Raw genomic sequence first — 26099 nt, 5'->3', positions numbered from 1 at the left:
ACTGAGAAGAGAATCTAACTCCTAATTCCCACAGTATCCTTTACTGTAGCCTTTCCTGGGCCACTGCCACAGCAATATATCACAGCTTTTAGTCCACCCATTGCTGGTACCAGGAAGCACAGATGTGGACAAAAGCACATGTTAAATTGTGAGCATTTGGATTTGTTGTGAATTGTTTGACTCTCTAACATGGGTTCTTAGATCAGTTCTCATTTTGAATCAGATAACATTATTTAAAAATCTTGATCTCTGAGTAAGCCAATTTTGAAATTCAACTGATTTTTGTTACCAATCATGCAGCTGGGAGACACTTAAAATATTGAAGCCAAAATGCCAGTTAGTATATGATGGTTTTGTGCAAATAACTCAACCTTTCTGAAATTCAGTATCCTCTTCTTTAGAATGGGAATGATTACACAAACCTAATGAGGTTGATTTTTATGATTTGACAGTAATGTTAATTTTCACGTGGCCTGTTGCAATAGCCTCATCTCCTTTTCTCCTCTTCTGGTTTTCACTCTTATCCATCTTTCATCTATTAGTAACAAAACAGCTGTAGCAATCGGTTACAGTATTAGGTCTATCACCCTTCTGCTCAATGCCCCTGCCCTCATGACTTCTGACCTCATTTAGAGTAGAAGCTAAAGTTTTTAATTGGCTTACATTATCTGCCACCTCTTCATTGCCTCTCTGACCTGACCTACCACCACTTTCATCCCGGAATATTTTGTTCCATCCACTCCAGACCCCTCATTATTCTTTAAACCTTCCAGAAACACTCAGGGCCTTGGCATTTAGCTTCCCCTGCTTGGAAATTCTTACCTAGAGTATTCACAGGGATCATTCCCTTACCTCCCTTTACATCTTTATTCAAAAGCTGTCTTCTCAGAGAGGTCTTCCCTGGCTTTCTCATTTAAAATTATAACCCATCCTCCTAATGCTTCATCTACACTGCTTTCTTTTCCTTCTTTGCACCAACTAACATATCCTGCATTTATTTACTTATTTGTATGTTTTACTGTCTCTTTCCCACTCAGATATAAGCTCTATGTTAGCATTTGGTTCATTATTGACTGTGTGATGTTGTGGAAAGGGGAAAACTCAACTTTTCTAGAGTTTATTCATCTGTTTCCAGGATGGTCCCACAACAATGCCTGAGATATATTAGGAGCTTAATAATCGGTTGTTGAATTTAAATGACCTTTGAAAAAGATGACCTTTGACACATGAAAAAGGTGGAGAAAAAGGAGAAAAATGAAAGGAAAAAGAAGATTTGGGGAGAGGAGAGAGAACACTCTTGTCAGATATGCTCAGCCCACTGTGATATGGATAGTGAAAACAAGCAGCAAAAGGAAAACAGGAAGGACACCAGTGAATTATAACAGAAAAGCTTGGAAAGAAACAAAAGAAAACACAAGAAGGGAGAGCCATTCTTCACTGTTCACTCAATTTCACCAGATTTAACTAGGGTTCGATCACCACCTGGCACAGCACCATCTTCAGAAAGTTGGGAATCACCTCTTCTGTGTATGAGCAGTTCATTATTCATTCACTTGAGGCAGTCATGAACTTGTGAAAAACCTAATGCATATACAGTGATTTTAGGATGCTCTTAATGATGAGATCAAACTATTCTCCCTCATCATGTGTTTTCTTGGATCTGAATATAGGTATAATGCCAAGAACTAAGAGTACCATTATACTCTATACATTATACTCTTCAAAACATACTCAAGTACTGACAAATACACCTCTTTACTATACAATTAGTAGATATCCAATCTTCCTGCAATGCAAGGACCCCAGACTTCTACACTTTTCTTATTCATATCTCAATCAGTGGAATCCCCTGGAACAAGGGGGAATTTCCAGCACACTAGAGACAGCTTATCTCCATTCTTGGGATGTTCTCTCAGGCTTCAGGAGGGTCTCTTTCCTTCCTTGTTCAGCCCCCTACTGTGATTTTCACTTTTCTCTCATAGAAGACTTTTCTTCTGTAGCAAAACAGTCTTGGAAAAACAATGTTGAATTTCTGGTAAATTTGTTCTGAGATAACTTTAAAGATCTGGGCTGAGGAAAACAGCATTCACTTTGCAACCTTCGTGGGATTTTTACTTAACTAGAGTCTCTTCATCCCAGGATTTAAAGCATGATGGAAACTTTAGCTCATGAATCAAAACAACCCTCCAGAGCTAAAGCCAGCTGTATTTACATAACAATTTAGCAGAACCAAGGTCGGGTGAAATTAATTGCCAAGGTCATGTTCTCTTGAAGTGGTATTAGACTCAGAAATGCTGATCCCCAGTGCTAGCTCCACCCCATGGATATCTCTCTGCCACCCTTCTTCTAAATGATACTGTGGCATAAAATGAAATTAATCTACTGTATATGTGCAAACCATAGGCCTGCCCTTAACTCTTTTTTTACCTTCTAATTTCAGGTTATTCAGATCATCGAGGAAAAATTGGATCAAAATACATTGACTTTACTGTATTATCATACAAATGAAATAACTTAATAGAAACTGTGATCTGGGGACTCTTGGTCTAAACTGGGAACGGCTGTTGACTGCACTTGAAACTCTAAAAGTATTTTGAAACTCTTTAATTTATTGAACTAAAAAAATTGCTTTGAATTCACTTTAATTCTGAGAACCTAAAAACATAGGGATTCAAAAAAAAAAAAAAAAAAAATGCAAAGGCCCACATGCCAGAGAGAAAGAAGCTGAGGAGATAAAATGTGTAAATAATTCTCACTTGAATACCCTTAGCTAAAAAAAAAAAAAAAAATCTTAAAAGCAGCACATCCAGAAGCTAGTTAAGGCACAGCCTCTTTGAACCTATTTCAGTGAACTACCGAATTTCAGATCCCTCGGGTGCGACTCCGAATTCAGAATTCTCAACGGCTGAGAGTACTTTTTTCCTTCTTAGGTCTCAGGGAATTTTGCAAACTACGACTCCCAGCCAGAGGGGAAAGGACTTTACAGGGGCGCCGGATGAGCCACTCGGTAATCTCACCAACAGTGGGCGTTTAGCGCAGCCAAGCGACAGGCAGGCGCCAGGGCGCAACAACAGGGAGGCACCGGCTGAGGCGGGGAGAACTTTGGCGCTCGGAGCAGAGCCACCCTTTGCTGGCCAGTAGCGTTGCTCCTCCGAGGTAGCAAGCCGCGTTGGCGACTTGGCGGAAAAAATAACCAAAGAAAGGCAGGGAGGAAGTAGCGAGAGAAGAGAGAAAATGAAGTCAGCGCTGGGGGAGCCTGCAGGAGGGTGGCCAACAGCGGAGCAAGGCGGATTTGGCTTCTTTTCCGCACCCCGGGCGTGAACGCCCTCTCCAACGAGACCCCAGGAAATAAGTGGATCTCGCCTGGGAGGAAAAGGAAAAGAATCCAACGAGAGTGCGTTGCTCCTCTGTCACCGCTGCCCCCGAGGAACCCCGGCTACTTCTCAGCCCCGACGCCTCGTGGGGCTGGACGCAGTGCCGGAGGCGCCCTGCAGATGGGGCGGGCAGGGAACATGCGCTCCAGCCGCGGATGACAGGCGCCAGCCAGCCTGCCTGTCTGCTCCGCGCAGTGACCCGGCGGGCAGAGGATGCCCGGCGGAGGGACCTGGGAGCCGGTTTTGAGACTGCTGGGTGCGCGCTAGGCTCCAACTTGGATGGCTTAGAGACCGTTCTAGGTCCTGGGACCGCTTCACCGAGTGGAGTGAAGCTGCGCGCGGGACCTGGAGGCGGAGACCTCAGGCAGCGGCTGCAGAGGGGCGAGCCGGACGCAGGAGGGGGCGCGCTTTCTCCCTGAGGTCTCAGTAATGAGGAGACTGAGTTTGTGGTGGCTGCTGAGCAGGGTCTGTCTGCTGTTGCCGCCGCCCTGCGCACTGGTGCTGGCTGGGGTGCCCGGCTCCTCCTCGCACCCGCAGCCCTGCCAGATCCTGAAGCGCATCGGGCACGCGGTGAGGGTGGGCGCGGTGCACTTGCAGCCCTGGACCACTGCCCCCCGCGCTGCCAGCCGCGCTCCGGACGGCAGCCGGGCAGGAACCCAGCGGGATGAGCCTGATCCAGGGACTAGGCGGCCCCTGGCTCCCTCGCCGGGCGCACGCTGGTTGGGGAGTACCCTGCAAGGCCGGGGGCCGCCGGGCGCCCGTAAGCCCGGGGAGGGCGCCAGGGCGGAGACCCTGTGGCCAAGGGACGCCCTCCTATTCGCCGTGGACAACCTGAACCGCGTGGAAGGGCTACTGCCCTACAACCTGTCTTTGGAAGTAGTGATGGCCATCGAGGCAGGCCTGGGCGATCTGCCGCTTTTGCCTTTCTCCTCCCCTAGCTCGCCTTGGAGCAGTGACCCTTTCTCCTTCCTGCAAAGTGTTTGCCATACCGTGGTGGTGCAAGGGGTGTCGGCACTGCTTGCCTTCCCCCAGAGCCAGGGTGAGATGATGGAGCTCGACTTGGTCAGCTCAGTCCTGCACATTCCAGTGATCAGCATTGTGCGCCACGAGTATCCGCGGGAGAGTCAGGTGAGAGGAGTCTGCTGCGTGGAGTGGAGATGGGCGCTGTTGGGGGCCGGGGCCATTGCATGGGGTGGGGGGGAGGGGAGAAAACGGCCGGGTAAATTATGAAGGGAGTTGTTGCTTTATAACTTTGATATTGTTTAACGATTGGGCTCATGTTCGTAGGTGGTAGTAGAAGGACCTTAGTAGAAGTAGAATAAAACATTTTAAGCGCGGATGGGAATCAAATGCGCAGTGAGGTCGCGGATGGAAGGAAAGAAGTAGGGAGAATACGAGAGAAAATCATATTTTGACCAGCTGGGAGAAATCTAGTAGATGCCCGACGGAAGTAGAAGTCGAGGTTCAGGACCGTGGGGAGCAGTCAAGGTTCTGAAGACGGTTGAAAGCAGGGAATGGGGGTGGGGTAACTGACTCCCTGCTAGGTGTCACACTCCCGTGAGGAACTCTGAAAGCAAGTGGCGGAAAAGTATTATCTGCTATCTTTTATTTCTTCGGAAGGTACGCCTGAGCTTTAGGCAATGGTGTAAGGAAGAAAGCATATCGTTCTCAATTCCTTTGGGTAAACAGAAAATCTGCACCTAGTACAGAAGCAGCGATAGGTAAAGAAGAGTGGTCAATTAGTCTTTGGTATTGGAAAGAATTAGAAATATATAAAAGCGTAAAGACGGATGGGGAGATTTATTTGGGAACTGTTTCTTTGTCCCCATTTTCCTTCTAAGTAAAGTGGACTCAAGAGGCTAGTATTCAGTTGTGTTCAGTCCATTTCCCCTCCCATTATCTAAGAATTTTTTAAAAAGGAATTAAATGATACAGTTTCCTATCGATTAAAAAAAGCTAAATATGTTTTCAATGAAAGAGCTATTTGTGAACTTAAGGTTGACAAGTAATAAGGAGGAGATGAATATTTAAGGACAAGACAGAATCCTTTTAGCAATGAGTTCTCTGCCTTTTATATGTTACTTTTATTATAATCTCAAGCTGTGTTAAGCCTTGCACAAAGTATTTATGAAGCAAATAGGTAATTAGCATGGGCCCATTTTAAAGACTGAGAAACTTGGTCAGGGACTTGGTCAACATTGGTCAATGTACTAGTAAAATAATCCACACCCTGGATGATTTCTGACCTACATCACTGTCACTCAACTCTTGCAGCTGGAAAAATATATTTTGAATCTTGTTCCACTGTTGATATATATCCAGAGATAAAAGCTAAAATGAGCAAGGGCAATATACAACGAAAAGTTTGATAGAATCTGTGCATAAATTGTCAAGGGAATACTAAAGATTTATTTTTCTAGAAAAAATAAATCTTACATTTTTAATCTGAGGAAGGGTGAGTCCAAGCCATTTTCAGCAGTTGCTCAGAAGATTCCTAGCTGAACTACAGAGATTTGATCTGTAGCATGCAGGCTAATTAACTTTTATATAAAATATTTCTGTCACCTGAATCTGCATGGCTGTAGGCAGCAGATGGGAAGGCATGGAAAACACAGCTGCACAATGCTGCCAATGGCCAAAGTGTTATAAACATGAAATTGCATCCATAGGGTGCATCATTATTAATATATATGCAGAATCAGATCTAACAAAATGCAGGAGTCAGCATCACTTGCTTCTCATCATTGCTTCTTTATTACCTAATACTTCCTAAGCTGCCAATAGTGGTTACGGTCTCCAGACTCCTTTCCATTTGTAGATTGTTTGGCAAGAGTCTTAAGTAGCAAGAATTTTTCACCAAAATTCTTGTTCCTTAGTTAGAAGGGAAATTGTGTTCTAGAATGGATGTGTGAAGCATACAGCACATTACAACAAGGGGACCAGAAAAACCATGAAGCAGAATCCAGAATCTGTAAACTTCAAAGCTCTAAGACTAGGGGGAAGGAGGTGGGAATAAAGTCCTCCAGGGACAAGCTAACAATAAAATAAATACTCTGTGAAGCACATTTGCTTCTGTTTTTTAACTCAGAAACGTATTTTAAATCACTGTTGTCAATTACTTTCATGGCACACATCTTGAAAGGGAGAGATTATTATATTAACCCAGATCTAGTTTGTTCAGCTGACTACATTTTCTTTCATGTTCCTTTGTATTTTAAATTCACACATATTTAACTTGTCTTACTTTTAGTATATCATTTAAATGTCATTCTATAATATTCTGTATTAAGAATGTTCTGGTCAATGTCAAGTCACTGTGATATGTAATTTTAAGATGACTGTAATCTACTTTCAGTAAAAATAATAACTGATCTTTCCCTGGCTTCTCTGGAAAGTGGACCTTCCTCTAATGCAGTGATGTAATTTTTAAAAACTTTTTAAATATAAAAGGATGTCGAACTCATTTTAGACATTAAATAAAATTGACTTAATCTAGCCACCATCCTCGGAGTCTACTGCCTAGTGACCTAAATTGTTGGTTATGTGCCACTGCCTGAATAGGATTCTAGAAGAAAGTTTACTTTTTCACGCAACCAAGTAAAATAAAATTGTGTCTCCTATTCAAACAAATCACATTGCTTTTAGAGCAGGAGCAGCAACAGCTGTTCTCTCTCACTTTCTTTTGGGCTGCTGATTACATTCACCTGAAGGTTTTAATTAATGAGCAAAGTTTTGGCAACATCTTGCCACAACTCTTAAATGGAAAGGGCTACACTGAGATGCACAAACCCCTGAGAAAAGCATAATGGTTTTATTTCAATATTCTATCTATTCAAAATGTAAACACGTTAGATTATTGCCTTCTAAGGGATCAACTTCTTTCAGGTAGGCAAATTCATTAAAAGTAATTTAGTTAACTACCTACTTTTGGAAAACATATATATATATAATAACAACTGCATAATAAAAGCTTAATATAACATTAAACATAGGATGGAGTCAAAGTAGTTTTCCATCAAAAGAATTCTGACTTCACTACAACACTCAAACCCCAATTGAGGCCAATCCATTTTATTAAAATGATCACTTCTTTGTTCTAAATTCTTTTCTTATGACCTTAAAATAATGATGCTTATTTACATTTACACTTAAATTACGTACCTGAAGTTATACTTTCTTTCTCTTTCCTTTCCATACAACTTTTTCCTATACAGGTTTTGTGTAGTTTCTTCAAAGTTAGCTCTTTTAAGTTTACCTGCCAATGTAGTGACAAATACATGTTTTTTTATTAGCTCATTTAAGTTTACCTGCTGATACAGTGACAAATACACATTTTTTTTAAAAAATATACATCTCAGGTTAACTTCCTATTTGTTTTGTTAGGCAGAGTTAATGATGTAATATAATTGGCTTAGATCCAAATCCATGCAATTCAAAAGTGACTGCACAGTCAGGCATGGTGGTGCCTGTGTAGTCTCAGTTACTTGGGAGGCTGACGCAGGACTGCTTGAGCTCAGGAGTTCCAGACCAGTCTGGGTGACATAGTAAGACCCTGTCTATTAAAAAAAAAATTGTTTTTAATTAAAAAAAAGTAACCACACTACTATTTTCCACACTCTTGTTGAATACAGCAACCACAACTTTGCCTGTTTCATGAACAATATGTACTAACAAATTAATACATGTTTCTTTCATGGAAATACAAGTGATTATTATCTAATATCAGATTATCTATTTTCTCTGATAGTACAGGACTAAGCACTGAAGCCTATTTATTAGAATTTGGCTAATACAGCACTACTTTTGCATGGTACAGGGGTACCTCATGAGGGACCAGAAAGGGATATTTATTTTTAAAACATCTGCTCTCAGATGTGTTGGTTTTCTTTGACTTGCTCTATGCAAAGCACAGCTCTTTCTCCTCTGGGGAAAATGTATTCTGCAATTCATGATGAATAGCTGGTCGTAGCATCTAATTATTGCTGACTTAAAGATAAACAATTTGAAATTAAATGTCAAGTGAGGCAAAACTTTTTAAAGCAAGGATCTTTTACAGGTTCCCCTTGAAGAACAGAGACCTGGCATTAACTTGGAAGTATTTTTTAATTTAGTAATTTACTTACAATACAATATGTATTAGTTTTTCTAGATAACCAGAGCAAAGGAGACTAGCAGATGCCATTTATTAAGCAATTAGTTTGTCTCTCCCAGTTTTCTTTGTGCTTACCAGAGAAGTATCACTTAATCCATGAAGAATATATTTGCTCTTGATTTTACCTGACCATCATATCTTACAAGTTAATTTATGATTGAATCAGCTGAACTATCTGAAGACCAATGTCAATTTCTAATACCTTGTGTTTTATCTTCTGGTGCTGCAGAAGACAACATGGATTTTGTACCATTAGATTTTATTTTATGAATAAAATAAAATTCCAACAGTCAAATTCCAGCCACAATAGTTAAAGGAGCACAAGGTAATGAAAAACATATGAAATAGTGGCCAAAATGTTCCCACTGCCTCTGTTATTGCAGATGTTCCCAATCGCCTCTTACTCAACATGTAATTTTGGGCAAGTGACTATCTCTGAGTATCTACACTTATCAATCCAAAGAAGGTACTTCACCAATCTGACAAAGATATTTTGTGAATAAAATGATAAAGTAAAAGTACTCTGGAAAATTTATAGTGTTAGACAAATAACTAGTGGAAAGGTGTTGGTCATTATCTGAAAACAAACAATTAAGGGTTAATTTTCAACTAATTTTCTATTAGCAATTACTAATTAAAATGAGATATGATTCATATGTAAAATGTTTCCATTCCCCCTCACCTTTTCCTCTTTACCCTCTCCCTCATTTTTTTCTCTTAAAAAATGGGTTTGAAAACAAATAAACAAAAAGCTGGGTTAAGTAGGTTATCCACTTGCCTGGAGGAAGAAGACATGCCAGAGTGTTTCTGTATTCACAGCAACTTTTAACATATGGTGACATCTAACACAGCTCCTAGAGCCTTAAGTTCTGCCATAGAAACATCATTAAGGTGCCCAAGATATTTGAGAAATGTTGGTCCTTCATATTGTTCATAAGTTTTTTCTATTGGCAAACTATCATTCAGGAGACTATGGCCATACAGAATCTACCCCACTCACACTCCTATTCCACCAACTACAACACAAAGCAAACATTTTCATAGCAATCTTTCTTGATAAGGAGAGCAGTGTGTTGATTCATACTGGCCCAAGCTCCTTATCTCATCATGGATATATAATTTACAAACCCAGTACTTTGGGTCCCATTGCCCTAGACAACCATATGGAGCTCTCTCAGGAAAGTATTGCTCATTTTAGTGGCAACGGTAAATGCAGAGATGAGAAATCTCATGGCTCTTTTCTGCTAGCTCTGGCTACTGCCACATATACCCGAGAGTAGACCTATGTAGCACCAGAAATATGATGTCAAATTCATAAAACTAGGCAGGAAGAAAGAACATCTCTTAGAGTCTGCCATATTGCTTTTTGAGTGAATGTATGCATGACAAACTAATAGAAATCTTTAAGCCTTTCAATTGTCTTTTGCTAATATTTTCATTATGAGATCACAGGAGAAAAGAACAATGGGGCAGAAGTGAGCTAAGAGTAAGCCAACTCCCTCCCTTTCCTTCTCCTTCCCTCAACCTGACACCTCAGTCAGATTCTCAGATCTTTCATTTAACTGTGTAAGATTCATGCACTTTCAGGGAGACTGTCAACTGTGTTTGATCTCCTGCCTTGAAGGAGTGGGTCGATCCCTGACCTGGCTGGCATTATGTCATGAGGAGTAAACTCTGGCCTTGAAAGGCTGGCGTCTGATTGGCCATTACTGGTTTAGTAATGGAGATGAGCCTGCAAGGGTTCAAGTGGTAGAGAATTGAGCAGGATGGCTTCATTTTTAGTCAGTAGCATTATACCTCATCATTATTCATTTGAAACATAGATTCAGGAAGAATTTTAATCATATATATTTTTGTAGCATTTATGTTTTTCCAAGGCTTTTTGACAAATGTGTTTAAATAATCTCCCAACAGCCCTGTAAAGTAGATGACAATGTATAGGCAAAATATGAAGAAACAGAAAGAGCTATGCATTGTAGGAAGTGAGAAGCCATCCAGAAGAAAAACAGACTAAGAGCACCTTCTTAACTTAGTCTATTTGTCAGCCTGTAACCAAAGAACAGATTGAATCCATCACAGTTTTTGTAATATCCCAGAAAAAAAAAAAGAGATAAAAAGAGAAAAGTGCCTACTTCCAGGTTGGATTTTAAAAACATATTATACAATAAATGTTCAAAACAATGGGAATTTAATTAATTGAATCATAATTTTTAATGAAGTACAATGTACTCATGCAAAATGAGGATATATTTATTGACACAGAAGGATAGAAAAATTTTCCATGAATGCATGTAGAATGTGACCTTGTTCCTGTAAAGTATGAAGTCTAGAACTTTATTTATAAAAATCATAACAGTGATTATAGATGGGGAAAGTGTATATTTTTCTCTATTCATGCTTCTATTTTTCTAAAAATAAGCATTTAACCTACAGAATTTAAAAATAATAAGAGAAAAAAGATAAGTCCACTTTCTCTAGACTTTTAATACTTCAGTATGAAAACCCTTATTTTAGAAAGAATACATTGTAGTGTATGTTTACATTTATCAAAGCCCTCTCTCATCTCTTTTATCATTTTATCCTCACAGTTACTTTGTGAGGAGAGCAGGGCAAATATTATTACAGTTATATGTAAATGAGATAATTATAACATATGGACGGAGGAAATAGAAGGTGGGAGTTAAGAGTACATTGTTGAGAAGCTCAGAACTATGTTAGAATCTTGCTGAACAACTTTTACACATCTTACCTTGAGAAACATACCTAATGTCTCCATGTTTCAATTAATTTATTGAATCATAAAAAGTACAAGTTTATGGTGAGGACTGCATTGAATGTATCTAGAGCAGAGTATTCTTATGATGTTGATAGTTGTTCTTTTAGCATAGAGTCTTGATGTGACAAGATCAAAAAAAACTAATCAGGAAAAGAAATCAAATATTCTACTTTATTCTCCAGGGAACATTTATATGCATTCTCAATGTGTCTGTAATATTCAGGCTTAGAACTTCTAGCTCCAGCAAACTGACCCTGAGAAAAATGAACTAATCTGCTGTTTTGAAGCCCCACTTAGAGTTCTGGTTCACTGAAGTGTACCTGCAATTTAAGTGTGTGCAAAGTAGGTCAGCAAAGAAGTGAACTTTGAAGTCCAGTTTTACCTAGTTGCTCTTTTATATGGGTTCAGGATGGTTGGAGTTGTACAGCAGTTACATCAAGGTTAAGAAGCATGTTTTGGTCTATTAGATGGTCTTAGTGAGGAACTCACAAGTCTTTCCTATATATTGCTCTAAGTTCTCATAGGAGGCTCTGAGGAACTTAACTCAGGGAAAAATGGAACAGAAATGACAGTTTCACTTTATTAACAAATGCATTAATGCCCAGTGCCCTGCTGCATAGCTCTTTAGAAAAAGATTGGGTTGGAACATATGACTTGGGCTTCAGGTTTCTGTGGTATTCCCTAATTCTAAATCTTGATCTTCCATCTTAGAAGTGGCAGAAGAGATGGAGAACAACAGATACAAGTTTATGAAGCAAATGAGCTTATTCTGGTGTGATAGGGCTGAGTAATGGTTCCCCCAAAGAGTTCTAAATCTGCATCATGAAAACCTGTAAATGTGTTATTTTTTATGGGCAAAGGGACTTTGAAGATGTGGTTATGTTAAGCATCTTGAGATAGAAAGGGCATCCTGGATTATCCAGTTGTACTCAATGTCATCTAAAGGGTCTTTATAGAAGGAGGCAGAAGAAGTCAAGGTCAGAGGACAAGGCGATGCGTTCATGTGACCAAGGAAGTGGAGATTGGAGTGATGCATGTTGAAAATGGAGAAGAGACCATAAGCCAAGGAATACAGGCAGTCACTAGAAACCCAAAAGTCAGGAAAACGGATTCTCCTCTCAGATGCTCCAGAATGCAACCCTGTCAAAATCTTGACTTTAGCCTAGCAAAACTGATTTCAGACTATGATCTCTTGTCACAAGTAATGAGAGAATAAGTTTGTGTTGCTTTAAACCACTAAGTTCTTGGTAATTTGTTACAGCAACAACAAGAAATGAATACAATTACCCACACAGACTTATGCATGAAGGAGGTGACAAACAGATAGAGAGGGATCTGGCCCACCTTATCCTGGGAAGGCAGGTTCCATTTCAGCTTATACACTTTGCCTCTGGACCAAAAAGTCACAGGAGGTTAAGTTTGGTGATCCCACCCACTGGTAACCACAACCCAATTGATATTTGGAGATTCTTGTTAGAAAGGGCAGAGTCTGCCTGGACTTGGATTGAAGGTTTAGCAGTCTCCTTTTTTTCATATGGGCTTTATCTGCATCAATGTAACAACATGGCTTACATTAACCCAAAGATTAAGGGAAAGTAGCACTGCTATAGGCCAAAGCTTCTGGAAATAGGACCTCTCATGAAGCAAAATCTTCATGTTTAATTGGATGCTGACTATATCAAAACTGATGCACACAACTTTGTGGGAATTTTAAGATGCATATTGCTCTTCTGATTATAAAAACAGTGCCCATGCACTACTACTGTGCATGTCCACAGATTAACCTTGAGTCACATTTGATGTATTTTCTTCTTTCAAGGATAATGGCTTAACTTTTAGTAATAGTGGAGTACAATTAAGAAAAGCCCTATTATCGCTCTAAGCACTGGCATCAAAGAACAGGAAAAATAAAGGAAAGTAACTTTTTAAAATTGTCTGAAAATGCAGATTTGACATGGCTTTTGAAACTCAAGCATTAAGTTATTTCTATTTAAAAAGTGGGATTTTCCTTTGTGTTTGCAGTCTATATTTTCATCACACTGCAAGTGGCTAAGTCTCTATGGTTCCAAACAATAGCTCAACTTGTACCTTTCAATAACATTCTTAGGAATTGCTTAGAAATGCGTTGTCACTCCTCTCCTCACTGCTGGGGTGGTCATTAGCAGAACTTACTGAACATTTGATGGAGTAGCGGGCACTTTGATGGTGGTACAACCTACATTCAATCTATTGGTGTTTTTGTATTGAAGGCCTGTACTAGAAACCAAATGGAAGTTGTGTTAATACTCCCCAGATTAAAAAGAAAAGTTTTTATTTCATAAAGTTAAACATTCAGCATGTCTTTATCTAATAGAATCACAATCCAGCTTAGTTGTGGAATGCTATTTTTTCAGCCCCCACCAGACATTCTTACACAGGGATTCCCTTAAATAAATAATTTGCTTCTATATGTTGTGAATGTAGTAATAGGAGCAGTTACACAGATCCACACACAGAGAGATGTGATTTTGTTGCTGATACAGGAAGAGTTAATCTGAGTCTTATCACAATTGTGTTATACACATAAAGAAATGCTTCAATGTGTACCTGAACATGAATGATAAATCTAGATCCAAATTTATCTAGTGTGCCTTCACCTGGTCACAGACACAGTGAGCCACCTAGTGGTCTCCAAAATATAGCTTTAGGCTAAAGCATCCTAGGAATCCAGTCTCAAAAGACAAGAAAGGATTCCAAGCAGTTATTAGTTCATTCCTGGTCTTTTGACTGTGGGAAATGTAGGTTAATTCACTAAAGAGAAGATCTTCTGCCTTCTACTAAGAATAAGCTTCATCAACCTTTGCTGTACTGCCAGCATATCTATAATTACAGTTAACAACCATAAAGTAAGATATCTCAAAGTGTATGTCCAGTGGAGTTGGGAGAAAAATGAGATAAAGTCTTAATAACTTTAGAAATGTAGAGTCATTAATTCTTAGTAGCTTTATTTACTGGCTCTTTCATTCATGAGGCAAGATAAAGAGATGCAGCCATTTTATTGTGCTAAGCACATCACTTATTCCTTTATTTCTGATTATAAAAAAATCTACGCTCTTTGTGGATAATTCTAAGAGTTAATAAAATTCCAAAGAATATAATTCTAATCATCTATAAATACACAACCAAAAGATCTACACTTATGTGTGTGTTATAAAATTGAGGCCATCCTACTTTATGGATTTTCCTAACATAGCCACACATTATAAATGTCTTCCCATATCACAAATATTTTTCTCCATTATTTGTCATGGCTAGATAGTTTTCTTAGGATGATTTGTTTATCTAGCCATTGCTGTTTAAAATCAGATTTGTTTCCATTTAAAAGAAAAACAAAACCACTGCTACTGAAGGGATTTTACTACCGTCATCTTCCTTAATATTTTTGTAGTTACTCGTGCTGTGGAACACCTTCTACTTGAGTTTTGTGACACCATCATTGTTTTCCTTGTTTTTTTCCCTGCCAATTCTTTGTCTTTTACTGATTATGCTTCTTGTCCTTCGATTCCTTATAATAATCACCATAGTACTATGCTGTCTAATATTATAGCCTTTACCCAAATAGATACTTGAATTTAAATTAAGATTATATAAAGTCTGACTCAGTTTCTCAAGCACATAAATCACATTTCAAGTGTTCAAAACATCTCATGTACCCCATAAATATATATACCTATAATGTACCCACAAAAATTAAAATTTTTTAAATATTTAAATAAAAAATTTTAACAACTGTTTTAAATAAAATATTTTTAAATTTTTAAATAAAAATTTTTAAATGGGAACATATGGGTGGCGACTACTATATTGGACAACACAGATACAGAACATTTTCATTTCTATAGGAAATTCTATTGGATTGTTATGTCAAAGGATGTGCTGTTGCAAAGGAAAAGAAACTCCCCAAAGCTCAAAAGCAGCGAATTTGTGCTGAAATCTTACAGGAAAATGACATGAAACAGAAATGCATAAAGTATAGCTGAGCTGTACCACCAGAAGGTGTTTGGGTAGTTCCTCTCTGCTTCCTTTGCTCTGAGGTCCAGTGGCTCTTCTCTCAGTTTCTCACTTCACATCTGCCCCAAACTCCTCTTGGGATATCAGCTGATTCTTCTGCCTTGCCATTACTTCTCCAAGGATGTGGTTCTTATGACAAGACTTAGCCTGACTCTATATGACTGCACAACTCTAACCAATCTATCTGACTACATTTCTTATATCTCGTAGTTCAAATTATCCAGACATCTGATTGGTTTAACCCACATTGGTTTCCCCTTCACCCCAAATTATATGTCCTTAATCCAATCAGAAATGACCGGATTCTTAGGTTGTATGCTCAATATGAGGCTGACTTAGAATACAGCAGTAAATTAAACAGCAAAGCCCAGGATCTCAAAGAACTCACATTCTAGCAAAGAAGATAGAAAATAAGACATGCAAAAAATAAATACATAATATATTGTAATTAGACAGAGACAAGTGCAATGAAGAGAAATAAAGCAAAATATGAGTAGAGAATGACTACAGTTGGTCAAGTAAGGTCTGTCTGAGCATGGCATTTGAGCAGAGAATGAAGTAAGGAGTGACCCATAGAAGTTTCTATGGAAAGAGCATTACAAGCCAGGTCAACAAAAAATGCAAAGACCCTGAGATAGGAATGAGTACACCAATAAATAATTGTAGAATAAATGGACTATCCTTAGTACCATTCATAACACCGTTTTTTAGTGGGCACTATTTCAAAGGAGGTATCAGTAGTGCAGCAATAACCAGATTTAGTACACCCATACATACAGGCCTTTTCCATAGTGTCAACTGCTGAATTTATCTTTTTGCACGTGACAAGGCCAGGAATTTCTAACTTGAATTTGTGGTTATATCTCCAATTCTCACCTTAAATTAAAAATACTTAAAGATAGCTTGAAAAAATATTTTCCTTTCACCTATAACAATACTTTTCATAACATCTTTGACATCTCCCTTTTCTTCTTACCAGGTTCTGTTGCCTTCCTTTATATATTTCTCATAGCCCCATTCTTTCTTCTTACTGTCATATTACCTTCTTCCATCAATTCTTTTGAATAGCCTTTTTATCTCTAGTTTCTTTCTTTCAACCAGACCATTCTGCACATTGCAGCCAGATAAATTTTCATACAGCAATTTTTATTCTTTAATTCATTCATTCAACAAACACTTATCAAATAAAATGCCCTGAGCTTCATGCCATTCCCTTGCTCAAAAATCATTTTGCTATGACATTATTTCCTTTCTTTTTCCATGACCCAACACCTCTGTGGGGTGAAATACATACCTTAATAACAATTACTGATTACAGCATTAATTCACAAAATTGGAGTGGGGTATGCCATACTTAAGAAACTGTATCAAATTATCTAGCTTTTGAAAGTACAATTCAATAAACCATTCCATCTTTTATTGACATGCCAGGATTCAGGCATGCTTCCCCTAAAGCCAGAGAAATATATGTTAATAATCATAAGCAATTTTACAGAATCTGGCCCTCAAGGCCTTCCACATCATGTGCTGTATTAGTCTGTTTTCATACTGCTGATAAAGACATCCCTGAGACTGCGAAGAAAAAGAGGTTTAATAGGACTTCTAGTTCCACATGGCTGGAGAGGCCTCAGAATCACAGCAGGAAGCAAAAGGCACTTCTTACATGGTGGTGGCAAGAGAAAATGAGGAGAAAGCAAAATGAGAAACCCCTAATAAACCCATCACAACTCATGAGACTCATTCACTATCACGAGAATAGCACGGGAAAGTCGACATGAGAATAGCACGGCCCCCATGATTCATTTACCTCCCCCTGGGTCCCTTTCACATGTGGGAATCCAGGGAGATACAATTCAAGTTGAGATTTGGGTGGGGACACAGCCAAACCATATCATTCTGCCCCAGCTCCTTCGAATCTCATGTCCTCATATTTCAAAATGAATTATGCCTTCCCTACAGTCCCCCAAAGTCTTCAGCATTAACCCAAAAGTCCACAGTCCAAAGTCTCATCTGAGACAAGGCAAGTCCCTTCTGCCTATGAATGTATAAAATCAAAATCAAGCTAGTTACTTCCTAGATACAATGGGTATACCGGTATTGGGTAAATACAGCCATTCTAAATGGGAGAAATTGTCTAAAACAATGGGGTTACAGGGCCTATACAAGTCCAAAATCCAGTGGGGCAGTCAAATTTTAAAGCTCCAAAATGATTTCCTTTGACTCCAGGTTTCACATCTATGTCACACTAATGCAAAAGGTGAGTTCCCATGGTCTAGAGCAGCCCTGCCCCTGTGGTTTTCAGGGTACAGCCTCCCTCCCAGCTGCTTTCACAGTCTGGCATTGAGTGTCTACAGCTTTTCCATGTATATGGTGCAAGCTGTCAGTGGATCTACCATTCTGGGGCCTGGAGGGCAGTGGCCCTCTTCTCACAGCTCCACTATGTAGTGCCCCAGTAGGGACTCTATGTGGGGGCTCTGACCCCACATTTCCCTTCCACACTGCCCTAGCAGAGGTTCTCCATGAGGGCCCCGTCTCTGCTGCAGCCTTTTGCCTGGGCAGCCAGGCATTTCTATACATCTTCTGAAATCTAAGCAGAGGTTCCCAAACCTCAATTCTTCACTTTGGTGCACATGCAGGCTCAACACCACATGGAAGTTGCCAAAGCTTGAGGCTTCTGCTCTCTGAAACCACAAGCTAAGCTCTACACATTGGCCCCTTTCAGCCACAGCTGTAGCAGCTGGGACACAGGGCACCACATTCCTAGGCTGCACACAGCACAGGGACCCTGACCCATGAAACCTCCTGGGCCTCTGGGCCTGTAATGGGAGAGGCTGCCATGAAGGTTTCTGACATGGCCTGGAGATATTTTCCCCATGGTCTTAGGGATTAACATTAGATTTCTTGCTGCTTATGCAAATTTCTACAGCCAGCTTGAATTTCTCCTCGAAAAATGAGTTTTTCTTTCCTACTGCATCACTAAGCTGCAAATTTTCGGAACTTGTATGTTCTGTTTCCCTTTTAAAATGGAATGGCTTTAACAGCACCCAAGTCACATTTTGAATGCTTTGCTGCTTAGAAATTTCTTCTGCCTGATACCCTGAATCATCTCTGTTAAGCGCAAAGTTCCACAAATCTCCAGGGCAGAGGAAAGAAGCCACCAGTCTCTTTGCTAAAACATAACAAGAGTCACCTTTGCGCCAGTTCCCAACAAGTTCCTCATCTTCCTCTGAGACCACCTCAGCTTGGACTTTATTGTTCATATCATTATTAGTATTTTTGTTAAATTCATTCAACAAGTCTCTAGGAGGTTCCAAACTTTCCCACTTTTCTTGTCTTCTTCTGAGCCCTCCAAACTGTTCCAACCTCTGCCTGTTACCCAGTTCCAAAGTCACTTTCACATTTTCGGGTATCTTTTCAGCAATACCCCACTCTATTGGTACCAATTTACTATATTTTAGTTTTCATGCTGCTGATAAAGACATACCCCAGACTGGGAAGAAAAAGAGGTTTAATTGAACTTCCAGTTCCACATGGCTGGGTTGGCCTCAGAATCACGGCAGGAGACAAAAGGCACTTTTTACATGGGGGGAGCAAGAGAAAATGAGTAAGAAGCAAAAGCGAAACCCCTGATAAACCCATCAGATCTTGTAAGACTCATTCACTATCACAAAAACAACACAAGAAAGACTGGGCCTCATGATTCGCTTATCTCCCTCTGGGTCTCACCCATAACACAAGGAATCCAGGGAGATAGAATTCAAGTTGAGATTTGGGTGGGGACACAGCCAAACCATATTGTGTACTCTTTCTGATTCACGGCATTCTGTTGAAATATAGGTACACGGAAAGCACAAAATTTCTTTTGTTTTACTTCTATTTTAAGTTCAAGGGTGCATGTGCAGGTTTGTTACCTAGGTAAACTTGTGTCATGGGAGTTTTTTTTACAGATTATTTCATCACCCAGGTATGAGCCTCGTATTCCTTAGTTATTATTCCCTATCCTCTCCCTCCTCCCACCCTTCACCCTCCAGTAAGCTCCAGTGTCTCTTGCTCCTCCTATGTCTCCATGAGAAAGCACAAAATTTCTGGAAACTGAAATGCGTGTACAATTTTTTGATCAATAAATTTAAATCATCATATTAAAAAGCATTTTTCTATTATATATTTATATGGAAAGAGATATATAACCAAGCTGTCACAATTTGCAGATGAATTATGCTGTAATTCAAAATTGATTTTTCCATTGAAACAATGTTATCTATGCTTGTTAAGACCTCCAGCCAAGCCCCAGAAACTTATTTGACCCATTATGTAGCAGAGTTTTGGTATTAATAATTTTATAGACACTAAACACTCTCTGTAACAGATTCCTTCTGTTTGAGACCAAGGAGATATGCAGTGGGGAGGAGAACCAGAGGCCTGGCTTCATTTTGGTTTTAGAATCATCTGTAGAGCTTTGGGAAACCTCTCTGAGCCTCAGTTTATAAATAGTCATTAAGTAAACAGGTTTTTATTGAGTGCCTACTGTGCCATTTAAAAAAATAATAATATAGACTTCAGTAAATTAATATACATAAAAGGACTTTATAAATTCAAATTTTAAAAATAGATGAGAGGCATTGTTATTGAAACATCTTCAGTAAAACTCACTCCTAGCTTCAATTCTGGAAATTTGGGATTTATCTTCCTTGGTACTAATTTAACTATGGGAACAGCCCACCCTTGTTTCATCCTCCAGCAACGGGCCAGCATAGTCAAACTGTAGCCTCTACCATGGTCAGCAGCAGCTGGAAGTGGAGGAAAAGAGAGCAAGGTTTCATAATTCCCAAATGGGGACCTAAAAATGTCTTTGTCTTGGATGCTTCCATAGTCAAGGAGGAGAACCCAGGGTGCTCAGCTGCTCATCTTAGGCCTGAGGAAGAAGAAGGGAGGTTGAGGAGCCATCAGGATAGGAGGACTATAGCCAGAACACCAGTTAGAATAAGAGACACTTGGGAGGTCATGTATTAAAGCTAGGATTGCTACTTTATATTCATAAAAATATATTACTTAAAATTTAGATTGTAACAGTTTCTAAATACTGGTATGTAGTGGGTTGAAATGCTGGAAATGATCATATTCTATTCATAACCTATGAAGATTACTTTATTCCATCTCTGCCTTTTAACACTTGCAGGGCAGCAGCCGCTTAAAGTTCTCTGCATCTTCAGCTTTCAAAACTCCTTCAGGATTTAGCCCTGAGTTCAAGCCAGGGGAACCATTAGGTCCTCCTTGCAGACTGAGAGAAGGAAGTAACACTAGGAAAGATCAGTAATAAGTCAATAACCTTAATCATGGCCATGCCATCTCTACCCACAGAATTTCAATGGCTCCTAACTGACTTAGGAGGCCACTGAAACACTGAACTCTGTCTTTATTGCAGGCCTAAATGGCCTCCTAACTGACTTCTTTGCCTTCATCCTTGACCACTTCTATTCTCTTGCCCCAGCTGCTGTCAGAAAGAGAATCAGTGTACCAACCTGCTTAAACCCTTTTGCTGCTCCCCCAAATGGCAGCAGTATGTCCCAAACTTCAGACATTCACGTACTGCCCTCATAATTTTTGCCATACCTCTGCATCATCTACTGCTATTAATGTTTTTAATTAACTTGTTGGTTTACTTAAATAAATTCACTTTTAAAAATCTTTTCATGACAACATTAATGAAATACCAGTACCACTTGCCATAAATAGAAATTAACAGTTCTAGCTAGGTACCCTTGCCTGCCTGAGGTCTGAATCTGAGTTCTTTTTTAAAAGAGGAAACTTCCAGGTGTTATAAAAGTGTTAAAGACACACTGACACAAAACTGAGGCTTTCTACTTGACTAAACAGATGGATTAAATGCTAATTGAAAAGGGATTAAGTTTCTCACTATGTGATTCAGTGTTATACTAATATAAAGTTTCTGAGCAACCTAAAAGCATCTTAAGAACCACCTACTCTCTGCCAAACACTAACCTATAAGATGAATTCTAAGAAGCTTAGTGTGGTGTTCAAGACCCTTTGTTATCTGACCCTCACATCACTCCTCTCCTCGTTTATTCTTGACACTAACCCTTGCCCTTTGTACTTTGTGCTCCAGTGATGCCTAAATGGGCAATACTATTCCAAGCCTATACACATGTTGTTCTCACTGCTTGGCATACCATTTCCCCTTGTGTCTGCCTGAAACTCCTATTCAATCTTCACCCTTTGCTCAAACACCACTACTTCCATGCTTGGTACACTGGCCACTCTCTCCCTACCACAATTAACGACTTTCACTTCTATGTGACTTTTCTACGGTCGTCTTTCTAGATCTATCACACAGTTATGTAATTATTTGTTAACGTCTGTCTCTCTCCTCCTATCTCACTAGACTAAACCCAATGCTCTTCACACAAGGTCTGGCTCATAATAGACACTCAATGACTAAAGTGAATTAATGGGCCACTTTCATTCATTCTAGTATAAACGCTAAATCACACCCATGGAAAACACACAATCTGTCAAGGCATGGTGATGTGAACCTAAGAGAGTGTAATGCCCTATGAAAGAGGGTCCTCACTTTGGGAGGCCGAGGCAGGTGGATCACGAGGTCAAGATATTGAGACCATCCTGGTCAACATGGTGAAACCCTGTCTCTACTAAAAATACAAAAAATTAGCTGGGCATGGTGGTGCGTGCCTGTAATCCCAGCTACTCAGGAGGCTGAGGCAGGAGAATTGCCTGAACCCAGGAGGCGGAGGTTGCAGTGAGCCGAGATTGCACCATTGTACTCCAGCCTGGATAACAAGAGTGAAACTCCATCTCAAAGAAAAAAGAAGAAAGGAAAGAAAGAGGGTCCTCATTCACTTCGGTGGACAGAATTCCTGACCACCTATAATTTAATATGTTATTAGATGTAGAACAAAACTGGAAAAGTAAGGCCTTGGGGAAATTGATTTTTAGTAAATAGAAAACCTGTTCCTACTACCCATTAAACTTTTCATACTTCCTTCATTCTCCCCAAATCATTTTTCAATTTGCTACAGACCACAAGTGACAGAAAGTGACATTGTTCTCATGTCTTTGAACCCCTGCTTTCCCAACTCCTCGTTCACCACTTCTGTCAATTTCTCTATATTTCGTAGCCAAAGATTCTTGACATTTAAAATTAGAGAAAGTCAAAGTTGATGAAAAGTAAAGTTACTGGAAATAATTATCAGTGAGAAAGGAAAAGCCTGGAATTGTATTTTACCTTGTCATCTCCTGTCAAACAACATATCAAGAAATCAGACAAGAGTTCAGATCTTGCTAAGATTAGCCAAGTCTATTCCTGGCTTTCCATTATACTCACTGCTCGTCCGTCACTAAGTATGATTCTTTAGATTTCAGCTGCTGAGTGTGGTAGCCATCTGCTTTTTAGCAGCACTGAGATCATTTCAAAAATATAGATTCCCAGATTTATCAAATCAGAACCCCTGGGGTTGGAGTATAGAAATCGATTTAAAAAGCAAACAAACAACTTCACACATGATCTGAGTATCATTTGTTATTTGGACCACATTATTCTGAGTGTCATCTAACATGATTTTCAAAATGTGACCAGAAACAATGTGGGGGAAAAAAAATCACATTTGGTAGTTTTAAAGTATAGAATTTTAGCCTCATTGAATTCCACTAAATTAATTATATGCTATGACCTCATATCTTTTTTTTTTTAAAGAAACTTCTCCAGATTATTCATATATGCACAGTACAGTTTGAGAATCAATGACCTGGGGCAGAGGTCTCAAACTCAGATGCCTTTTAGAGGCTACGAAGGTCATAGAAATGTGCAAAACAGTCCCAAATAATACACTAGGGAGTAGCAACATTATTTGTCACCAAAGAGTGCCTGACCTTTCTACAGCAGCCAGCTAGCCGCTACTCAGCTGCAGCCAGCTGTTACTCACAGGGAACCCTGCCAGGTATTCTGAGTTTTCAAGAGAAGCCAGACTGGGTTTTTAAAATGTACAAGTCTTCTTAAATGTTGACAACTTACTCACTTTTTAAAAACAAACTTCAGGTCTACTAGTGCTGGAGGGTTACCCGTTCGACACCTTCTGGACTAGCAATTATCGAGGGATTTGTAAGGCAGACAAGTATTGGCCAGAAATGCCTCAATGCCTGGCTGAGTGATGGAAGATGGCATAGGATAGGCCTATAGTCATCACAATTACAGTTCCTTTAAGCTACAACTAGAAAGAGCTAGAATAAATATATAATGTAGAGGACAGGTGGATACCTCATATGAAAGCAAGAGACAAGAAAGAAAAAAGGCACTAAAAGATAATGAATGTAATTCATTCTATTCATAATGTGCCCATAAATGAATCTTAGAAAACCTTACTTATAAAACAGAAATAATGAGATGATGATAACTATTGATAGTGTTTGAGGTATTAATTAAATAGAATAGCTTATATCAACTGGATTAATGACAGCATCTGACATGTAATATGTATTCAATTTTTTTAAATGTGAGTTCTTTAATTTTCTCTTTTCTCAGGCTTCTGTTTCCTCACACTAAAATTCAAGAGGCACTAAAGAAAAGCAAGCTCATGGCTAAAAGCTAACACACTTTCTTAATTTTCATGTGTGTGTTTTTAAAAAATGACGACATTTCTATGATGTGATCATTAATAAGACTGTGATGGCAAAGTCCTTCAGTCCCCTCATTGTCCTTTCCTCTCATCATTCTGCTTCTTCCTTCTACTTTTCAGTGATTCCAAATTCTGTGCAAAGAAAGTTGCTAAACAAATGGTCTTGAGAATTCTTGTGGATGATTCTGAAAAAGTGGATAGTAGTCTGGGTGAGATTGGTCTAGAAAGATTGCTTTCATTTTATTGCATTCATGATATATCGACTTTTTAAACTATAAAAATTTGTGTATGAAAACAATGGTGATGTTTAAAAATGTATTTACAAGACAAAAGACTCACACTTTCACCACCTTAATATACATATTCTTCCAATTTTTGTTTTTCCGGGAGGTTGCTGTTTTCTACTTTATTTGTCATTATAATCCAAGGATCTATTACACTGTTTTGCTCATAGTAATCACTCAGATATTTGTTAAGGAAGGAATGAATGAACTCCCGAAATTATCATGTACAATTGACTTTGTTTTCTGCTAGTTCACTTTCATTATGTCATGAAACTTTTATGAGTCTCTGCAGAATTCAAACGACTCATATCTCTCTACCTGTTTTGCTAATTTTTTTGATGATAAAATCAGAAAAATGTAAAACTTTAGAAAATAAATTTTTATCTTACTGGCGAGGACAATCGCTCTTAATTTTTTGAGATATTTTATCCTAGGATTTGTTATATAAAATATTTTCTTTAAACATAGAGAACTTCTAATTTCTAGCCTTAAGCTATCCTCCCATTTCAGCCTCCCAAGGTGCTAAGATTATAGGCATGAACCACCACGCCCAGCTTTAAACATGAGAATATCTATTCAGATTATTTCATTTAATATGACATTGCAGGTATTTTCACATGTAATGGAACGCCCATTGTCACATCATTATTTTATTAACTGCTTGTTATTCCAGACTCTTGAATATGCATAGAATGTTGACATTTTAGGTGTTTGGGGGTTTTTTTGGGGGGGGGTTTGTTTTGTTTTGTTTTTTACCATTTTTGTCACAAAATGTTTCAAGGTAAAGGTCTTTATTCACAGGCTCTTATTTCCTTATTATACATTTCTGGATGAGGAAAATAAATGCTAGTTAATTGAAGAATGTCCAAAGATCTTTTTCATATTGAGTATAGGAATGGCATATTTTTTACATCCTTATGTATCCTAGCCTTAGTTATTTTTCTAACAAATAAAAGACAGATTGACAGAATATAAAATTCTTTCCCAAATAAACTCAGTTAGATATTACTTTATGATCATTGGACATTTAATGTAGCAGAAATGAGAAGCCCATGATATTTACATTTATCCCTTTGAAGCTTATCTTTTTAGTTTTCTTTCTTCCTAAATATTTGACAGTTTTTCTAATTAAAACATTTTGTCAGACATGTCTACGAATAGTTCATTTGCATTTATTTTGTCAAGGCTGATGTGGGTTCATCAAATTGATGTTTTTTAAATCCCAGAAAAAAAATTACTTTGATATATCTTTCTTTAGCGCCTCTGTTTTTGTTATGGCTTCTTTCTCAGGGGTATTATAACTCTTACATTGGGGCTTCTTGTTTATCCCCTATACCTCGGGTGACCAAATAGTTTATATCCAACCAGAAAAATGTTGAAAATGAAAAGGGAGAAGTGCTAATAATTACAGAGGACAATAGGAATAAAAGAGGAGCTGTCTGTTTTCTAACTGACACCCACAGCCACCCTCCCCTCTTTTCTCTCACTATATATGGTTGTTGATTCTTTTGTTCTGTATCCTGGAAAGTTTTCTTAATTTTGTCTTCCACTTCACTAATTCAGGGTTTGCCATACTCACCATGCTTTTCATTTTTCCAAAGCATAATTTGAAATCTATTATTGGATTTACTTTTCCAGTTTCTTTCCATATCACACTATTTCTTTTCATTGCGTCCTATTATTGTCTATCTCAGGATGTTCTCTTGTGAAATTTTTATGTTTCATAAAAATCAAATTATCCTGCTTGTTATGTAAATGTCAGGGTTTTCTTTTCCAATTTTCTTTTGGCTTCTAAAGTAAATCATTTTCATAATA

The 26099-nt window shown here is 38.8% G+C and overlaps 1 protein-coding gene across 1 annotated transcript in view; it reads left to right on the top strand.

The window, feature by feature from the left end:
• Positions 1-3799: 3799 nt before the first annotated feature.
• The window catches only part of GRIN3A (glutamate ionotropic receptor NMDA type subunit 3A), a 169973-nt gene continuing 147673 nt past the window's right edge, over positions 3800-26099 (top strand). Inside the window, exon 1 of the mRNA XM_002806503.7 lies at positions 3800-4502. Coding sequence (XP_002806549.4) covers positions 3804-4502 — 699 coding nt within the window. The 5' untranslated portion in view covers positions 3800-3803. The remainder of the gene's footprint in view (positions 4503-26099) is intronic.

The sequence above is a fragment of the Callithrix jacchus genome, chromosome 1, assembly GCF_049354715.1.
Source record: "Callithrix jacchus isolate 240 chromosome 1, calJac240_pri, whole genome shotgun sequence".
Classification (NCBI taxonomy): Eukaryota; Metazoa; Chordata; class Mammalia; order Primates; family Cebidae; genus Callithrix; species Callithrix jacchus.
The sequence above is the reverse complement of the archived record's forward strand: the minus strand, read 5'-3'. Positions and strand labels throughout refer to the sequence as shown.